Source organism: Capsicum annuum, chromosome 3 (genome assembly GCF_002878395.1).
Source record: "Capsicum annuum cultivar UCD-10X-F1 chromosome 3, UCD10Xv1.1, whole genome shotgun sequence".
In the NCBI taxonomy this organism is placed as follows: domain Eukaryota; kingdom Viridiplantae; phylum Streptophyta; class Magnoliopsida; order Solanales; family Solanaceae; genus Capsicum; species Capsicum annuum.
The window spans coordinates 245,112,250-245,134,329 of NC_061113.1; the positions used below are offsets into that span (position 1 = coordinate 245,112,250).

Consider the following 22,080-nt stretch of genomic DNA (forward strand, 5'->3'; position numbering starts at 1 on the left):
GCTTTGATAAATTAATCTCCCAAAGAATAAAATTTACCATAACCGAGATCCACTATCGTATGTTGTAATCTTGATTCTTGCATTGACAGAAGTGTGAAATTGCATCCTTTATTTGAACACATTCTATCTCTGTTTCAAACAAAACAAAGAAAAATTGTGAGTTTTAAACACATGTGGTGATTGGTTTGTGGTTTTCGGCTCTTGAAGTGACCATTCTTGCACTTTTCATGTTCAACTCGTTTTCATTCCTTGATTGATTCTCATTGACTTGTCATACCTCTGACCCAAAATTCTGACTACTGGCACTCTCAACTCAAAACATATTTCTCTTGTATAATATCTCAGGATTTAACTTTCCATACACCTTTTATCCTTCCATGAGTCAAAAATTATCAAATCACAATCATTCTGAATACTTTATTATACTTCAAAATGTTGTTTTTGTGTGTTGACCCTTTGTCTTTCTTTGTACCTTTGAAGAAGTTGGTAGCAAGTTTGGAGTTCTTTCTCACTTGACCTGACGTGAGTTTGACTCAAAAACACATAAAAGACAATAAAAATTTTTGTTTGATGACAAGGACACAAAAATAAAAAATCAAAAATCAAAATAAAACAAAAAGAAAAAAAAAATAGGTATCTCTTTTTCCAAATTAACAATAAAAACTTATCTGAATGTGAAAACCAATTCTGGTGATTATGACATGCATTTCGAATTACACAACCAGATCTAATCACCAATCATTATTAACTTTCGTCCACTCATTGAGATTGAAATTTAGCCAATCTTGAACTTGTTCCTTCTGGATAACAACCCTTCTTCATCTAGTGACACCTCAAAGCCAACGAGCCAATCTCATTTTCACTTCTTTCTTGGCTTACAGTCTCCTTATGGTGCCCAACAGGGTTTTCACCAATAAGACTTTTTTTCTTCATAGAAAGTATCACCTAACATATGAAATATCATGCACCCATAACATGTTTAGCCTTGACATTCTCAAAGATTAATCTGAAGGTCTTTCTTTGGTTGTAACTTAGCTTTTCGAATTGGGTTAGAAAGAAAGGTCAGCATGAGGCTCAAAATTTACACAAAATTGGGTAAAGCATAAAATTTTTGGAATCGACTCTTTTTAGGAAATAAATTTTTGCCCAGTTTTATTTCATCCTAAGAATTTTGAATTTTCTTTTGGTTGGACCGAACCCCGGAGTAGGGCTGCCTACATATCTTGTCATAGCAAGAATCAGGTCACACGTAGCTCATGACAATCATTCTTTGCTTGATTTTGGACTTTTGATTGATTTTTCCTTATTTATTTATTTTTCGACTTTTTTTTTCAACTTTTTTTTTAACTCTTTTTTTTTTAATTTTCCAACTTTCATTTGATTCCAAAAGAGGGGTACGAAAAAATATAAAAGCTCAAAGGGGGTAAGCAAAGGTTGATATATTATTCGGATAGTAGACAAAATTCCTTCATCATTTCAATCTTTTAAAATATAAGTACAAAACATACATGATGTAATTGTACATGAATATCATACATAATATCTTTTAACTGCATCAGCATTAACCGACATTCCTTCCATTTTCCCCTCTGCATCAGTCAGGTATAACGCGCCATTAGGTAACACTTTCTTCACCATGAATGGTCCATGCCAATTAGGAGAAAATTTGCCTTTGGCTTCAATCTGATGGGGTAGGATGCATCTAAGTACTAACTGACCAACTTTAAAATGTCTTTGACACACTTTTTTGTTATATGCCCATGTCATTCTCTTCTGGTACAGTTGTCCATGACATACTGGTGTTAATATTTTTTCATCAATCAAGCTTAATTGCTCCAAATGAGTCTTGACCCATTGGTCATCATCAATTTCAACTTCTACAACTATTCGGAGAGATGGAATTTCAATCTCTACAGGTATAACTGCTTCAATTCCGTACACTAACAAGTAAGGAGTTTCACCAATTAAAGTCCGAACTGTAGTACGATAACCCAACAAAGCAAAAGGTAACTTTTCATACCACTATCGGGAACCCTGCACCATTTTACGGAGTATTTTCTTTAAGTTCTTGTTGGCAGATTCTCAGCTCCATTTGCCTTTGGATGATAAGGAGTTGAATTTCGATGCATAATCTTAAATTGCTGGCACACTTCTTGCATCAAATGGCTATTGAGATTCGCAGCATTATCCATGACAATTATCTTTGGAATGTCGAACCAACAAATGATGTTGGAGTGAGTAAAATCAACCATCACTTTCTTGGTCACTGACTTAAAAGTCGCTGCTTCCGCCCACTTTATAAAATAATCAATGGCTACTAAGATGAACCTATGTCCATTCGAAGCCTTTGGTTCAATTGGTCCAATTACGTCCATTCCCCAAGCCACAAAAGGCCATGGAGAAGTCATTGTATGCAACTCAGATGGAGGGGAATGCATCAAGTCCCCGTGTACTTGACATTCATAACATTTACAAACGAAGCTGATGGAATCTCGCTCCATGGTGAGCCAATAATAACCTGCTCAGAGTATTTTCTTTGCCAAAACATACCCACTCATGTGTGGTCCACAAATCCCAAAAATATACTTCAGTCATGATTTTTGAAGCTTCTTTAGCATCTACACACCTCAAAAGTCCCAAATCAGGAGTCCTCTTATACAAGATTCCTCCACTTAGGAAAAATCCACTAGATAAACGTCGAATGGTTCTCTTTTGATTACCATTGGCATGTACAAGATATTTCCCAGTCTGAATATATTCTTTGATATCATGGAACCACGGCTCCCCATCAAGTTCTTGCTCAACCATATTACAATATGCATGTTAATCATGAATCTGTATATGCAAAGGATCAATATAAGTTTTGTCGGGATATTGAAGCATCGAAGATAAGGTCGCCAAAGCATCAACAATCTTATTATAAGCTCTGGGTATGTGTTTGAATTTTATTGATACAAATCGTTGACAAAGATCTTGCAAACAACCTCTATATGGTAGGAGTTTCGAATCACGAGTCTCCCAATCTCCTTGGATTTGGTGGACTAATAAATCTGAATCTCCTAATATCAACAATTCTTAGACCTCCATGTCAATGGCTAATCTTAATCCCAGAATGCAAGCTTCGTATTCTACCATATTATTGGTATAGTAGAATCGAAGTTGGGTTGTTATAGGATAATATTGTCCTGATTCAGAAATAAGAACTTCTCCTATCCCCACTCCTTTTACATTAGTAGCTTCATCAAAGAACAATTTCCAGCCTGAATGGCTATCGTCAGAAACAAACTCATCAACATACAATACCTCTACATCTGGAAAATAAGTCTTCAATGGTTTATACTCCTCATCAATAGGATTTTTAGTCAAATGATCCTCTAAAGCTTGAGCTTTCATTACAGTTCATGTCGCATAGACAATATCAAACACTGTGACCAACATCTGTCACTTCGCGAGTCTGCCTGTTGGCATAGGCTTCTGAAAAATGTACTTTAAAGGATCCATATGAGATATAAGGTAAGTAGTATAAGATGATAAGTAATGTTTCAGCTGTTGGGCTACCCAAGTTAAGGTGCAACACGTCTTCTCAAGAAGAGTGTACTTAGCCTCGTAAGTGGTAAACTTTTTGCTAAGGTAGTATATGGCCTATTATTTTCTGCCTGTAACATCATGTTGACCCAATACACAACCAAAAGAATTTTCTAACACAGGCATGTACAATATCAAGGGTCTTCCTGGCTCTGGAGGAACCAAAATAGGCGAATTCGACAAGTATCTCTTAATTCTGTCAAATGTCTCTTGACATTCTTTAGTCCATTCAACTTTAGCATTCTTTTTCAACAACTTGAATATTGGCTCGCAGGTTGTCGTAAGCTGAGCAATGAATCTACTAATATAATTCAACCTTCCAATTAAGCTCATCATCTCCGTTTTATTTTTTGGTGGAGGCAAATCTTGAATAGCTTTTATTTTTGAAGAATCTAACTCAATGGCACGTCGACTGACTATGAAGCCCAAGAGTTTTCCTGACGGAACTCCAAATACACATTTCACTAGGTTAAGTTTGAGATCATATCTTCGAAGCCTTTCAAAGAATTTTCTGAGATCTTTGACATGGTCAGACTGCTCTCTTGACTTAATGATCACGTCATCCATATAAACTTCAATCTCTTTGTTCATCATATCATGAAACATTGTGGTCATTGTCCTCATGTAAGTTGCCCCAGCATTCTTTAGTCCGAAAGGTATAACTCAATAATAATATGTCCTCCATGGCGTAATAAATGATGTATTTTCTGCATCTTCTAAATCCATAATGATCTAATGATACCCCGCATAACAATCCACAAAAGAAGCAAGCTCATGTTTGGCACAATTGTCCAAAAAAATATGAATATTTGGAAGTGGAAAATTATCTTTTGGACTCACTTTATTTAGATCACAATAATCAACACACATCCGAACTTTGTCGTCCTTCTTTGGAACTGGGACAATATTTGCTAACCAAGTAGGATATTGGGCCACTCAAATGACTTTAGCCTCAAGTTTCTTCGTGATTTCCCCTTTGATTTTTACACTCATGTCGTTTTTAAGCTTCCTTAATTTTTGCTTGACAGGAGGGAAAGCAGAATCAATTGGCAACTTGTGAACTACCAAATCAGTGCTCAAACCGCGCATATCATCGTAAGACCATGCAAAGATATCTTTATACCCAAGAAAAGCTTCAATTATAACTTTGTTATGGTTGAGCACGTATACTTATCTTAGTCTCCCTAATATTTTTGAGATCTCCTAAATTGATCGCTTCAGTTTCCTCCAAATTGGGGGTTGACTTGTTCTCAAACTGTTTGAAATCTTTGCTTATATCCTCAAATGCTTCTTCTTCATCATATTCAACTTCTTTATTTATTATTTCATAATTATATTGGGTTTTTAAATCTGGTTGATAATTTTTCATGCATGTCATATCATTAGAATCAACATAAAAAGAACAATATGATAGAAAATAAATAAATAAATATCAGACTCAAAATAAAATAAAGGGAGACTTCACTTTATTAAAAAAATAAAAATAGAAAGAGTTTTAACCTACAATACCAGGTTAAAGATCTGAATTACAATCCTAAAATTATTCAAATTATAGAAAGAAAAACAAGCTACCAAGACTGAAAGAAAAAACAAACTACCAAGACTCCTTCATAGTAGGGAGAAGAGTGGTCTCCCAATTGTTAAGCTGGACATCAGGGCCGATAAACTGCACATCTGTATTACTGGTACCTTCCCCAATTTCAACCATATCAGCTTCAATGAACATATTCTGGAAAAGGCCAATCAACTCTGTATTATCATTATTCACTGACTCTACAGCAGGTAACATAGAAGACCCAGCAACGTTGACTTTGATGAAGGATTCATGAAGTGGCGGTATCGGCTTGGTAAGTGTCCATGACTCTTTCTTATGCTTTTTAGCCTTCTTTATATCTTCAGCAGTGGGCACGTATCCCAAACCAAAAGTACCAAGGTTCTCATGGAGGTTTACTGGATGACCCTACTTTGTAAAAACATCCCTAAACCTTTTCCTGGTTCGAAACAATACTTCAACATTTCATTCACTACCATAATAGATGCAGAGGACAATTATGGTCTTATGATGAGATTCCTCTCGAAGATATGCTCAACAGCCACTACCTCAGAAGCATGATGAATTAACACTCTATCTGCAGTATCTTCTTCAATGGAGAAAATGGAGTAGTCTTTATACATGGATAAGTCTCCTTCACCATGAACAACTATTTCTCGCCTGTCGTGTTCAAATTTGATCATTTGATGCAATGTTGATGTGACTGCTTTAGCTCTATAAATCCATGGCCTTCCCAATAACATATTATATGAAGCATCAATATTCACCACTTGGAAATCCAAAGCAAAATCCACAGGCCCGATTGTCAGTATGAACTCTATTTCACCAATGGCATCAATTTTTGATCCATCAAAACATTTGACGCATACATTATTAGGTTGGATCCTTTCCACATTAACATTCAACTTTTGAAAAGTAGACATAGGACAAATATTAGCGTTGATCCTCTATCAATCAACACTCGAGTGACAATGGAATGCTCACATTTCACAGTAATGTAGAGATCTTTATTATATCCAGTACCTTCCACGGGTAATTCATCGTCTGAGAAAGTAATCTTATTTGCTTCAAAGATCTTTCCAACAACCTTTTCGAGCTGATTCACTCTAATCTCATTGGGAACACATGTTTTATTAAAAATCTTCATTATAGCCTTACGGTGTTCCTCTGAATGTATTAATAAAGACAACAAGGAAATCTGTTCTGGTGTCTTCTTCAATTGTTCTACGACAGAATATTCTGGCAATTTCATTTTCTTTAAGAATTCTTCAGGTTCTTCATCAGTAACAGGCTTCTTGACCATCATTCGTTCTTCATTGCCTTGTTTATTCTTCCTTAACTCTACTGGGGCATAACATCTCCCAGATCGAGTTAATCCACCTACTTTATCGATATCTTCAATTACTTTTTCCCTTATGTATCACCTTAATGCGATCATAATTCCAAAGAACTACCTTAGTATTAACCATAGGCAACTTTGATACTGGTTTAATAACAATGGGAGCTATAGGAGCTCCTTTTATGATTAAGAGAGGCTTAGGGGATCTTCCAGGAACAATGAGTTTCGGCTTTACTTGACTTGACCCAACATTTTTTGAGATCTCTTTCTCCATCACCAAGGGAACATTCGATGATTTGGGTTTTGTTATCACCACCTTTTCTTTTGCAGGTTTTTCTTTTGTCAAATCTACAGCATTTGCCAATTTTTCTGAACTAGTTTTGATTTTAATGATCGGCTTGAAGGATATTATAGTATCTTTACCACTGGGTATCACTTCGAGCGTGTTTGCTTCATTATGATCTGGCAGCGGATTTTGATTAACATTTGGAGCATCTGGACTTTGTACTATGATCTATTGGGTGTCAATCAGCCCTTGAATAGCTCTTTTCAGATACCACTATTTCTCTGTGTCGTGCCCTGGGGTATCAGAACAGTATTCACATCTTCTAGAATAGTCTAAGTTCTTCGAAGGAGGATTCGGGATTCTTCTCTCAATTGGGTTTAGAACATTCATTTTCCTCAGCCTATGAAATAAACTGGTGTAAGATATTCCAATAGGAGTGAAATTATCTTTGCCCATGTTATCCCTTTTATAGTCTGCTCTAGGTCGGAAATTAGACCTAGGAGGGCCTCTTTGAATTTTCGGGATCGGTGGATGATTTTGGATGGCTGGTCCACGCTATTGCGGGTAAGAAAGAGCCCGAGCATATGATTGTGCATTGTAAATAGGATATTGGGGGGATGGAACGAAATATAATGGATTTTATACATATGGTTGACGTGAACCTCTCCAATTTTGTCGTGGACATGGTACGACAGTTGCTACATCGTCTTTTCCTTTCTTTCCCCCAAAACTTCCTGCACCACTTTGAATTGCCTGTGTTGTTGCTTTTAAAGCGGCCTGGCTGATAATCTTTCCCAACTTTATTCCATTCTCTACTATCTCTCCAACTTTAATAACTTCAGCAAATGTGCTTCCAATAGTCGAAAGTAAGTGATGGAAATAATCGAGTTCTTGAGCTTGCAAAAAGATATCAATCATTTCAGATTCCTTTATCGATGGCCTGATTCTTGAAGCCTGCTTTCTCCATCTGATAGCATATTCTCGAAAACTTTCAGTCATCTTTTTTCTCATGTTAGCAAGCGTAATGTGATCTGGCACTATCCCAATGTTATATTGAAATTGCTGAATGAAATCTCGAGCCATGTGTCAGAGGCTATTCCTGTCAGGCTTTCTCTAAAGTAAGCCATCCTCTTCTTTTCCTCCTACTCCCCTTAATTGGTTGCAGAACTTTTTCAAGTGAGCAACAGGATCGCCATGACCTTCGTATTTGTCAAACTTTGGCATTTTGAACCCTAGCGGCAAATGGACGTCAGAAAACATACATAAATCTTTGTATGAAATGCTTTTTGGTCCACCTAATCCTTGCATATTTCTCATACTCTGCTCCAAGCTTCTTACTTTCCTAGCCATCTCCTCTTGTTCTTCATTATTAACAATCTTCTCAATTACGATAGGAGAATCGTGTTGATAAGCATGATAATGTGGATTTTGGGATTTGAAAGTTATTTCAGTAGGATACAATAGATCATGACTTGGTTCCCCCATATTCTTCGGTATTGTCGGTTGAGTGCCTGTAGTAGCTGGTGCTATAGAAGTAAAAAGAGGATTATTTGTGACAGCCAGATTTGGTGGTCGCATTGTAGAAGTACCAGCAATACTAGGCATATTAGCAAATGGGCCGAATCCTGGTGGGTAAAATGGATCACTAGTTTGAGTTGGAGCAGGATTTAGATCATTTGAAGTAGAAATTCCAGGGATTGAAGAAGGCGGGCTTGTCCATTCAACCAAGCTTGGTACATCTCTGCCATCTGTTGTTTCAATAACTTAAGTTCTTCCATTGATGCTACTTCCTGCGAAATCAACTGATTTTGATCTTCTTCACCGTCAGACCCTATACCTTCTCTGCTGTTCATTTTTCTTTTTTCCTTGAATATGGTGTTGTACGGATGTGATGCCATTTTATACCACAAACCAACCACCAATTACTTTATCTTTTTGTATGTCAAGTAGCAAACAAGTAAGTGCTATATATTCAACACATTATAATACCACGTTGTGTGTCATGCTTCTATATGCATTTTTCAACCTATCATGGAAGGCTTTGTGTTTCATCCCGGCTTTTGTAGGCATACTTTTCAAAAGTTATGATCGAACCCTTTGGAGGGTTTCCTACGTATCATGCCAAGACATGAATTAGATCTTGCGTAGTTCGGGAAAATTGGAGATACAAAGAAACATATCCCTTTTTCTTAATTATTTGAATAATGAGAAACAATTTATTATTATTATTATTATTGAATTTATAAATATATATATATATATATATATATATATATATATATATATTTGCATTTTTTTTTAATTTAGAAGGAAAGACAATTATTTTCTAAAGATTACCGAATCCATTGAGGACTGCCTACGTATCTCGATAAAATGAGAATCAAGTGTGCGTAGTTCTTGAAAATTATGTCATACAAAATTTATCCTCAAGACCCCAAAAGGTTCAGGGCTATTAAGATTTATATTTTTTGTAAAAACTTAACCTCATGATCCCTAAAGATTCAGGACTATTAAGAGTGAGAATCAGACCCTCGTAGTTCATGAAGACATTAAAACTATGTTACTAAAATTTTTCAATCTTTTAAAAATAAAATTTTTCTTTGAAAAAAATGATTCACTAAATGTGAGGATAAATTAATCTCTTGCATTTTAAAATTGCCTAAAGCCTGTCGACAACCAAATAACCTTCCAAAAAATGTCAAAGAGCACGTAGGATGCACATGTTAGTCTTTATAAAGTAGGTCGCATGTTCTAGGCAGACCCAGCCCCTGTGCCTAGTCCCGCTAAGTCAAATGTATATGATGCAAATAAATCGGCACCTAATAGGGATAACCAGATTCTGAGTTTTCAGTTCTTCTAAGTTTAAGCCTAATAGGGATAGGTATCAAGACTGGCTTTCCCGAGCGGACACTCGAGCTGGGGAGGGACAACTTTCGGTAGCAGGGCAACACCGCCTTCGTTGTCGATCCGAAACCCGTCTAACATGTGTGACTATATCCTTCACCAGGTGCCTTGACACTCTGGCTATCTAAAAAAGAAAGTAGGATGCATGTGCTATATTCCTTCTATCCTATTTCAGAGACTCAGAGAGGGTGCGCAAGAGAAGACAGTATATAATACAGTTCAATCAATATCAAAGCGGTAAATAAGCGACAAGTAGTACATAAGGCCAACAAACACAATATCAACAATAATTAAAGCAAATAAAAGTCAATATAAAAAGCTAAAATTTTTATTACTCCCCAGCAGAGTCGCCAGAGATGTCATACCTCTTTTTCGCTCGAGGGAATCGAGATCGAAGGGTTTTTCCAATTAAAGTGATGGTATTGAATAGGGATTAATTTTTATTATTTTTAGAGTCGCCACTAGGAATTGAGTTATGGTGTTCCAAGTCACCTTATTGAATCCCTAATCAAAAGGAAATGACTCTTTATTATGGTCTGCGAAAACAGAAGACTGGGTAAGAAATTCTGTTGACCGAGGGGAAGGTGTAAGGCACCCCTCGAATCCCGTGGTTCTAGCACGGTCGCTTTAATTGACTTACCTTGATTTAATCTACTTTGATAAATTATTTTAAGGCCTAAAATCACTCATTTTATTATTCTAAAACTTGTCTATTATTTCATATTAAATAAATCGGTGAAAGTTTAAAAATATTTGTCAAGTTAATTTTAGAAAAATATTTGTCAAGGTGCATTATTGCATTCTTGAATTTTAAATATCCCAGAAAGATGAGTACGCCATATTCTTAAATGGGACAAACATTTTAAGCGCGACTAGATTTCCCTAGCGTTAAAACATTGATTTATCTTTTGCCAAATTGTAACAATTTTATTTGTTTGAAATACTACTATATCTAATAACATTCAAAAATAATATTCAATTAAAATTATTAATTAATTTAATAAATAATTATTAAGCTTCATGAAAGAATAAAAATAATAAACTTCTAAAGTCAAAAACACACTTTATAACTTCAAAAATCAAAATAATGAAGATTTTTTCTCTTTTTATTTTTGTTTCATTCTTTGTTATTTTCTATCTACTACTTTTACTATCTTAACTAGTAAGAGATATGATATTTAACAAATTCATTTTTTCTTTTCCATAGTAAAGTTACACATGAGACAAACATAACAAAAATAATCAACAACACAAATAAAACTAGTGTTTTCAAAGAGCTTTGCCGGAGAATGAAGAAACTCCGGCCAGATCTGGCGGTGGAGAGGGAAGAAGGGAGGCGGCAGCGAGGTTGATTTACCGGAGCAGCGCGCGTGGTGGCCGGCGTTAGTTGAGTTTCGCCGGTGATGGTAGTTCCGGCAAGATTTGGGAACGGGAAATGGAGGGATGGCAGAGAGACGCTGGAAAAAGGTGGTTTCCAGCGAGATTTGCGATGAGAAGGGAGAAAAAGGGACCAGCGGCGCGGGGGAAGGGGAAGAAAAGGGATGGTCGGCGCCTGGATTCGCCAGAGAAATCAAAGCGACGACAGTGGCTGGTTACCGGCGATAAATTGCTAAAAAAAAAAGTTTTTAATCTCCTTTGTTTTTATTATTGGCTTTTTCATTTTTTATTTTTTCGTCTGTCTCGATCTTGGTCTCACTTCCCTTAAGATTTTTTTTTGTTACTCTTTCTGGTATGTACTGGTATGCGCGTGGCACTGTGTATATGTGAAAATCTGTGAATACTGTGCATTGTTATGTAAAACAGTGTAGATGTATGAATATGTTATTTCTGTGTACAAACATACAAATATTTAGCAGTTTAAGATACAATACATAGTAACGAACAAATTCACATAATAGATCATATACACATATTAAATAATCCCTGAAAATTATTTAAACAAACTTCATTCATATTTTGGTTTCTAATAGAATTTTATACAACAAATAATGAAAGATTAAAGAGAAACCTGTAAGGAATTAAATTGAATAATGCAACAAGAAATTTTTACCAAAAACTTCTAACGGAATCCTAATTCACTTATACTCTTTTCTCTCTTTGGACTGATGATTTTTTCTCTATTTTTTTATCTGGTTTTTTTATGATGTAGATGTACGTAGAATCTTTCCAAAAAAGGGGGAGGGGGGGAGGGGGGGGGGGGGGTCCTTGAAGTAGTGTATTTTTTGGGGGAACAGTTACTTTTCTGGGAGGGAAAGCTCATTAGCAGATAAGAAGGAAGGGTTTTAAAATTTAAATTTATTTATTATTATTATTATTATTATTATTATTATTATATATATTTTTATATAGAAAATAATAATAATAATAATAAATAAAATTAAATAAATGAAATAATAACAATAATAGCAAAAATAAATATAATAATAATAAATCAATTAATTTTATATTTCAAAAAATATAATAACAATTTATAAATAGACAAATATAAATATAATAAAATAGTATTAAAACTACTAATTTATTTATTAAAAATTATAAAAGAAAAATATTTTTTAATTTTTGTTTAATAATTTTTTTTAAAATTAGAATTTAAAAAAATATCTTGAAGTTAACTTTATTTAATTATTTATTTTTTAACTAAAAATTATTAAAAATAAAAAAATAATAATCAAATTAAATTTTATTAAATATAAATGTTTGATATCGATAAACAAGTTAAAAATTTAGGGAGAATCAAAAATCACGTGTCTACAGATAAGCATCAAGACAAAATGACAATAGGCCGAGAGTCATCGTTTCTCACCCTAAGGTGGTACCGGGATCAAATGGTAGAAGCAACCAAGGACTTAGGTCTCGCCCACTCTCATTCTCCCCTAGGATGTTATCCTCAAAGTTAAGCATATCCTCTTTATCGCCATTGGAAATATCATGAACAAAAAGAGGTTTGAGAAAGGTGTTCCACAAGTCAACTTCAAATAAAGGATTCTCATGCACTTACTACTAGTTTCAAAATCTCCACTAGGCGTATGTCCAACATAAGAAACATATAGAGAAGAAGTCGATGGAATTTGTCAACATGTATCACCTTCTTTTTCACAAGAGTTGTCCTTACATACATACAAATCATCACGGGCAACCCAAGGACCATAATCAAAACCGTCTTCACAAGGACAATCACAATTTGGGTTTTATAAACATTCTAGCAAATCAAGATCAACTTCACACAATTGATCATTTTGCTCACCCTCACTAGTTGTTGGCAACTCACATACCAACGTCGACTCACCTTGGTTTTCACAAGGGTCAACTAGTGTGTGAATACTCTCGTCACTTGGTAATGGAACCGTAGTCAAGTTATAAGTGCTAGCACTAGATGGACACAAATTATTCTCACGAGGAGAATCAATTTCGTCATCTAAAGGATCAACTAGTGCTTGTGTGCCTACAACAAGAGTTTGGTCCTCATGTGATCTAACAATATCAAGAGTATCACAAAGGGAAGACTCAAGCACCTTTACCCTAGGCAAAGTAACAACTACACCCACTTGGCTCCTACTAGCCACAACACAATATTTTAAGTTCATAGGAGTATAGCGAATAGAGTTTTTACCTCGTAGATCACATGAGCTACGGCCTTTCTTTTGACGTGTGTTCGGGCAGCCCACTTGCTCTCTTTGACCTACCATATGATCCAACCTTTCATTTGCCATAGCTAGGTCTCGGGACATAGTGTCAAGGTAGGCCAAAATGGCATTGGTGTCATTGTTGTCCATGGGTTGAGAGGTTGAAGCCACGGGTTCCCTTGTAATTGTACCTAAAAAGGAAAAGAACAAGCCTACAAAATAAAATACAAGTTAGTTCGAAACAACCTCACCACACACTCACACACTTGATCGTCGAACACTTGGATTCACAAGTATTGAAAGTCGGCTTGTACTTCGTGAGTGATTGAGGGACGAGCCTATCTTTACCCAGAATAGATTTTCGTTTGATTTGACTCGAAGAAAATTTATTTACGAACTTGAACCAACAAGATACAACGAATTCACAAAAGATAAAAATGTTAAACATGAATGAACGAACACAAAGACTAACTAACAATCTAGTAGATGAGTACTAGTTTGCCAATTAGTATTCGAACCAACGAAATTGAAACTAAGGAACAACAAAAGGAAACTATGAAATATGAAATTTGAACTTAAATATGTTGCGTGGACAGTAAACGATAATGTGGCAGCCACGTATTGGTTGCGGTTCTTTAACTATTTTTATTTTCCAAAGTTGAAAGTCTTGGTCAATTTTTTAATTTGCGAATTGGTGAAATTGGTTAAGGAGGAAAAAATAAGTTTTGGAATCCTCTTTCAATTTTCAAAAAGGAATACTTGACTTTCTTTGTTCTCTCTCCTCAAAACATGGCCCTTAATTCATGGAAAGTTGTTGGTAAGTGGTCATTAAAGTCTTTGGTGGTTGAGGAGTCTTTCAAGACTAACAAACTTTACACTTTTTTCCTCCAACCTTTTAGATCTAACATCCATTTTTCTTTCAATAAAGGATGAAGATCGGTGAAGAACACCAAGAACACAAACTTTTGAATCTTGGAGCTAAGGTTCAAGTTGGTTTCACACTTCAATCAACACTTTCTCAAGTTCCACCTTTCAACAACAACTTCAACAAAAGGTTCTTAGGCCACCAATTCATAACAACATCCGCGGCCAAGCTTAAGAACAACAAGGAAAAACCACACTGCCAAAAATAGTGCACAACAACAATATTCAACAACAATGGGCCAAGTTTATGTTCACAACAACAACATCAAAATACAAGCTCAAATCAAGATATAGATGCAATGTGTTAGTGAGGAACCAAACTAACACTTAGGGACAATAAATACAAGTAAAAATCTTGGCCAATACACAACAAAAACATAATTTTCGGCCAAGAACACAAAATGGACATATTGCTCTCTTTTCTGGAATTTTCAGTTTTCAACTTTTTTTTAATTTTTTTTAACTCTCAAGCCCAAGATTGGTCTTGTTAGAACAAAATCAAAGATGACTCTGATACCAAATGATACAAGAAAGACAAGGAACACACGAAAACACACTCCAAAAATAGTCCACTATATAGTTCAAGAACCGAGGACCCTTTTGAAGACCACTCTCGAATTCGACAAATACAATAAGAATACAAGAAACAAGGGTGTATTTGACAACAAATCAGCCACCACAAACTAACAAAGAGATTAACAAGATAGCAAGATGAGCAATAACATAATGGAAAAAACAATACAAGTTTTTTACTAGAACAACAACAAAGAGTACAAGAAATATAAAGATAGGTAGTGAGACATATATTATTACAAGACCTAAGAACTAGGGTGTGTATTAAGCACCTAAACCCTTAGAAACATGTAATAAGAACACCTACACTCTTTGTGGGCACAATAGGGACCTCAATCCTTCAAGCACCCAATGTTCCAAGCCATGAATCCAACACGAGTGATTCCACATTCAAGTTGAAACCTAGTTTCGATTTTGCATAAAAAGAGAGAGGACCTGGTATTTCAAAAGTCATACAAGACTTACAAATATCATGAATAATATAAGACTAAAAGACCTAAAATGTACTATTTATAGTAGGTTACAAAAATAGTGTGAAATGTCCAAAAGACCCCTTAGTCAAATCCTTCACTTTGGACACCCTTGGAGTGTAGTTTGTGGACTACTGTTTTGGAGCCTATTTAGGCCTTCCTTTGCACTTCACTTATACGCTCCAAGTCTCAGGTTCAATACATCTCACATACGTCCATCCTCGTGGTCGTACTTGTATCAGGTTTGCTGCAGTAGGCTTGAATCTCCTTAAAGAGAGCAAGATATCCACGCCTCAGCCGAAAAAGAAGAAAAGATATTTCTTTATTTTCTTCACTTTTAATTTTATTGTAATTTCACCAACAATATATATATATATATATTCTCGGTGGATCCCACTAGTTAATAGTTTATATATCTCCTATAAATTAAAATTTTTGAAGAGATCATCTCCAAATTATATATACAATGAAGCAAATAGCAGAAAACCAAATAGACTAATGATATTATTAATGGGGTAAAAAAATTTTCTGAAAAATGAGATTTTTCTTACCAAAGACACTCATCTACTCTGACATGAATTCTGATCCCAAAGAACCTCTCGGGCTAAAAACGCTTCAGAATTGTGCCACCATAATTAGGAAGTACAATTAACAACCAGAGAAAGAGGAACATTATTTGCCTAGCGTATGTTGGAGGCAGCCCACCTTGCAGAATGTAGACTGCAGTAATGTCATGGTAAAATTTCAAGATGAAAAGCAACTTCCTAAGCCATTGCTACATACAACATAAGAAATCAAATACGTGGAGATGCAACAACTAACAAAGGAAACTTTCGCCTAACTGTAATTCCAAGTGCTTCATCCACATCCAAATCTTCAGGTATTGTTCCATTTGGTAACGAAAATTCAAAATGAAACAACATTCTTGCCAATGCCAACTCATTCATAACTTTAGCGAATGTAATTCCGGGACAACCTCTTCTTCCAGCACCAAATGGAATTAACCCGAAATCTAGCCCTTTGTAATCCACAGAACTGTCCAAAAACCTTTCTGGTTGAAACTCCTCAGGATTTTCCCATATGTTCGGGTCCCTGGAGATGGCCCAGGGACAGACAATGACTTGAGTTCCAGCAGCTACATCGTAGCCCAACACTTTGGTGTCCTTTATTGCTTCTCGAGGAAGCAATGGCACCGGAGAATGAAGCCGTAGACTCTCTTTGATCACTGCTGCTAAATAAGGCACGTGCTCCAAGTCGTCCTCTGTTACGTCTGACTTTCCTTCAGTGACTTGTCTCACCTCGTCTCTTAATTTTCGCAGTCTTTGGATTTCTGAGGAGTTCATTCATTGTCCATTCTAAAAGAGTGGAGGTTGTATCTGTTCCTGCAGAAAACATATCCATTATAATAGCTTTAATTGAATCCATTTCAACCTTAAAACCCGATTTGTTTTCTTTCTGAACTTGGAGCAGTATATCCACAAAGTCTGCTGACTCTTCCTCTTCGTCATCTATTTTCGTCTCCCTGTGTTCCTCAATTACACCTTCCAAAAATGCGCTAAACTCTGCAGCCACTTTCTCCACTTTGACATTTAAACCATTGAAACGATTCACCCATGGAAGCCACGGCATGAAATCACCAATATTAAAAACACCCAACAATTCAACAAACTCTAATAACAATGTCTTAAACTTTTTCCCTTCTTCCCCGTCACAATACTTCCTTCCTAATGCCACTCTACAAAGCACGTCATTCGTCATGCTCACAAACAGCTCCGTCAAATCAACAACCTGTGAGTTATTGATTGAGTCCTTAATCTTTTTTAGAAGAAGAGAAGTTTCCTCTTCCCTGATTTTGCTAAAAGATTGGACTCTTTTATTGTTCAAAAGCTGAAGCATGCAAATGCTTCTGGCGTTCCTCCAGTACTCACCGTATGGGGTGAAAGCCACGTCCTTGGGTCCGAAAAAGAGCTTGCTGGGATTACTCGACATAGGCTTGTCAGCAAAGCCTACGTCTTGGGTTTTCATGATCTGTGAAGCTGCTTCGGCTGATGATGCGATCAAGACAGGCATGCTGCCGAACTGAAGCATCATCATTGGACCATGTTCGTTAGATAGTTTTTGCAGCGAATGATGTGGTTGTAGGCCCAGTTGATGAAAGTTTCCGATAAATGGAAGCTTAGGAGGAGATGGAGGAAGATTTTTCTTGGATTTTTTGGAAGAAAGCTGGAAAAATGGTAGTAGAACAAATGACAAGAAAATTAAGAAGGGAAGAAACGCAAATAATGATATCATTTTCTTTTCGACTGTAATTAGTTTTTATATTTTGCAAGAAATAGAAGAGATATTGGCTAAATGTGCATGGTTGAGGATTGGGGAGTTTCTCCTTTTATAAATTTTTGTTATAGAGACTAAATGAAACGAGAATGCAGCCCATGAAGGACAAGAAATTAAAGCGACAATTTTGAAAAAATAAAGCTAGGATTACTTCACTTTATAAAGTGATTAACACTTTGGTGTAATGCATAAGGAAAGATAATCTTCGAATAAATTTATATTTTTGAAATAGGGTTGGGGAAGGGATTAAAAGGTGAAAGTTAGGTAGCTAACTAGAACTACTAAAATTCTCCAACTCCTTTGAATTCAAACATAGAAAACAAAAAATATTTTTAATAACTTACCATTAATTAATAAATACTTACAAAACTTATATAAATCTTTGGTGGTTTCTCGATTATGTAAAACTTTTATTTATTTAAAGAAGGGTAAAATTGGAAGGACGTCATTAATATCTTCTTGATCACCACTTATTCTTCACATAGAAGCTAATGAAGGGCACACTGAAGTAGTATGTGTGCTGCTTGCATGTTTAGAAGATCATAATACTAATTACTAAGGAGAAACTCACGAGCATGACGGATGCTAGTGGAGATATAGCCCTGCACAAGGCCTTGCAGAGCCAACATCTAGATGTGGTTAAGCTCTTGGTGACAGAAGGTTCTGAATTTGAATTTTCGCCTAACCATGCACAGGAGACACCACTCTATTTGGCGTCTGAATCTGATTTTCATGGTGCTTTAATTAATATCTTGATATCCTGTAAGAAACCAAATTATGTTGCAGGTCCATCTAATAGAACACCGCTGCATGCAGCAGTAATTCAGGAACATAAAGGTACATAATTTTTTGTTATTTGCTGTATCAATATCTAACTTTCAGTTGACTTTCCCATAATCTGGTGATGATTTCGTAATGTCTATTGTGGAGCTATATTTGCGAGAAGATCTAACCCCTTATTTGTGCATTTTTCAAGTTGACACATCTAGATTGCATTAGATCACTATGGCGTTGGAATAAGCCTTTATGCGAGGAACTTGATTTATGGGGTTGGAATTCACTGAACGTTAAATTAGGATTGCAAGACGTAGTTTCTGCTATGCTGGGGTGGAAAATATCCTTAGTGTACCTTCCTACAGGCAGTGAAAATGACTGGACGACAGCAATTCACATTGCAGCAAGTGAAGGTGATCTAAACATTATAAATAAGCTATTAAATCACGTACATATACTCCTGTAGTCCGTCCCTCTTCCCCCAACCCCACACATAGCGGGAGCTTGTGCACGGGGCTTGCCCCTTGAATTCAATGTTTCTAACCTTCCACTATTTACCGACTGAACCCCATCACTTTGTTAAGGTACTTAAGAAGCAACCTGTGATGATATTCTATTGTTTTTCTCTTTTTCTTTTTTTGATTCCTTCCTTTCTTAACTTGTAAAGTCAAGTATGTTGCAGCTGCCTAATGTGTTAGTCATACAATTTGGTGTTTGAAGTTGATAAAGATGCTACAAGAGCAAGCTACTGTAGATATTATTACTTGTTAATAAGAAGTACCGTTGCTTTGGTGAAAGAATAGGCCTTGTGATCTGAAACTTCCTATGTAACTCACATAGAGACTTGGGTCTATGTTACAACCTTGACTGGCTTGCAGTTCTTCAATCTTTCTGTATAATGTTCTTGAGTGATAGATATGTCATCAACATCTTGTTTCAAAATTAATATAAATTCATATTGTATAATATTTTCATTATTGAAGATACCTTACTTTAGAGTAAGCTATATGATGTGCGATCGGAGTTTTCCTCTCTCAAATCAAATATGCCACTACCTCTTCGATATGGTTGGAGCTTTAATTCTAGTATGTTTCTTTACACTGCTCATCAAAAAATCCTTGCTAAACACAATACCTGCAATTTTGGACGGGTTGTTCTAGTCCCAGTATAGCTAATCTGAGCCCCTCCGCAAAGATTCCAGTAAGGGATTCTTGTAGAGGAATATGTTGTGTTTGTAGACACGTAATTTTGTCTCTTTCCAAAAGTATTTTTTACCGTTTACCCCATCTTACCAAGTATCCTATTCACATGGTAATGTTTTCACAAGAAAAATAAAAGAAATAACCACCTCATCATTTTATTTATTTATTTATTTATTTATTTTTATCTTTATTTCATTTAATAAATCCTAACAAATTTTATCTTCTTTTAAAACATCCTAACAACCCTTTCCTAGAAAAGGAGGACACCCCACACCTTATCCCTATCCCTACCTCACTACCCTACCCCACGTTTTTTTTTCATCCACTCAACAACTCCTTAACAGAATACACCAATACACACTACAAAAAGGAAATAAACCAAAAGAGGAGGAAGGCCATTTTTAGGGAGGGCCCACGTAAGATTGCTGGTTTCTTCTTCTTTCTTTACAAATTGATAAAGGGGCTCTCAATTCAACATATACAGAGACCATAGACGACAACTCAGGCTCACCGAAGAAAAAACAGAATTCATTTTTCTTTTTTTTTCTCACAACATACTCCCTCACGAACACACACTCTACTCACTGATATTGGGGGATTCACGGGAATTCATACACAACAACAACAATACCCACACTAACCATCATCTTCACTGGCCATTCACGCACACAGAAAAGGAGAGAAGAGAGTTTTGGGGAGCAAGGTGAAATCAAGAGGTGAGAAAGAGAGATAGAGCTCGGCGAGAAAAGGTCTACTCCGGCGATCAGATCTCGTCGAAGCTCCGGCAAACAACAGAAATCGGCGACCAACCCAGCTGAAACCACTAAACCAGGGACCAAATCTCAAACCGCCAGCGACTCTGTCAGAAAAATCCCAAAATCCATCGACTGAACCTGACCTGTTTTGCCCGATTCCGTTGAGTTTCACCGAAAAATGAGAGAAATGATAGAGCAGTTATGTTTCTTCATGGTATTCTGTTCTGATTGGTTAGCTCACGGTTTTGTTCAAGTTGTGGGTTCATACCGAGGCTAGTCCGAGATGCGGTTCCTTCGGTTTGAGATTTGATGTTGAGGTTCAATTTTTGGATTTTGGTCATGTTTCTAGTCGAAAAGCAACTTCAATTGAAAAACGACATTAAGGTCCCATTTTTATCTCGTTCTCTATGAATTCCTAATTGTTTGATGTTTTTGCTTGTTAAATTCATTACGTGTGGATTTTGTTTGGTGATGATGATATATCTTGGATCATCGTGAATGATTGTTGACATCAATTTGTTGATTCTTCATCGAAATTATTTAATCATGTGGTTAAAAAAATGAAGTTGGGGGCGGGAATTGAAAATTGATAAAAGTGAATATTATGGTATTTTGATTCATTGTTGATGGTGAACGTGATATGTCATCGAGCGGGTAGGCAAACACTAGGCTCGGGTAAGCAAAATTCAGAATTGTTGAATTGTTGGAATATTTGGAATATTTGTTGAATGTTTTGTTTGCCGTATTTGAAAAGTGTATTCATTTAGTCGGGGGATGCCTCGAGGTCTTTTGTACTTATTTACCGAGGAATGCTCTGATGTATCATATACGCAAAGGAGGTTCGTGATGAAGCTCCCAGGGCATCAGGTAAAGCAATGGAGTTTAGCTTAGGACTAGTGTAGGTTAGAATAGGATTTATATTTTCGCACTTTTGTTTTGGACTGTATAATTGGACTGTACACTATACTTTGATTTTTTTTGTTTTATTTTGTTTATTTAATTGATTGTTTTGTGTGATCATGTGTGGTTTATACATTCGTAGTGTCAAAATAGCTGATACACTCCACCAAGCGACCGTGGCCGAACCACGGGATCGAGGGATGCCTAACACCTTCCCCTTGGTCAACAGAATTCCTTAGCTGGAATCTCAGTTCACAAACCAGTTTTTAAGAGTCAAAACCATTTTGAAAAAGAATATCCAAGGGTGACTTGGCACACCCAATTTATGTCAAGTGCCGACTCTGAGTTAATTGTAAATAATTCTTTTTGAAACAAATTTTTATTTTGTCACTTTAATAATAAAAATCCTTTCGAACTTAAAACCAATCTCTCTTTGGAGTTAAAAAAAGGGTGTGACAGCTCTGGGGACTCTGCTGGGGAGTTTTCAGAATTTGAGCTTATTTTTGGAGTTGTATCGGCTTAGTTTGACATCAAGGGTGTATAAACATTTGTGTTATCGTTTTTGAGTGCCTACGTGCTCTTTGTCTACAGTTTTTCTCTTACATGTTATCGCTTTATAACTGGCATCATATACATAACCCGAGTTAATTCTTTCTGCAACAAGTTCTGTAGTACACGCTGTGTACACAACCTACAGTTGAGTCACCCTTATTTTAGGAGGGGGAGCCGTCGGCTGGTATGGAGTAGGTGGACAGCCAAAACAATCACTATCGACCATACGCTCCCCCGAATAGCTTTGTTAGTGAACCCCAGCGTAGGTCAACCTTTAGGTCATACTTATGTGCATCATATTGAGACC

General features: G+C 36.1%; 1 protein-coding gene and 1 pseudogene across 1 annotated transcript; both read right to left on the minus strand.

The window, feature by feature from the left end:
- Positions 1-1,530: 1,530 nt before the first annotated feature.
- LOC107864904 lies at positions 1,531-7,845 on the minus strand (annotated as a pseudogene).
- An 8,063-nt stretch (positions 7,846-15,908) lies between these two features.
- Positions 15,909-17,548, minus strand: LOC124897147 (cytochrome P450 736A117-like). Its single transcript, XM_047409676.1, is given in 2 exon segments — positions 15,909-16,576; positions 16,578-17,548. Coding segments are annotated over 2 exon segments (1,497 nt in total). The 3' UTR covers positions 15,909-16,050.
- Between the last annotated feature and the right edge of the window lie 4,532 nt (positions 17,549-22,080).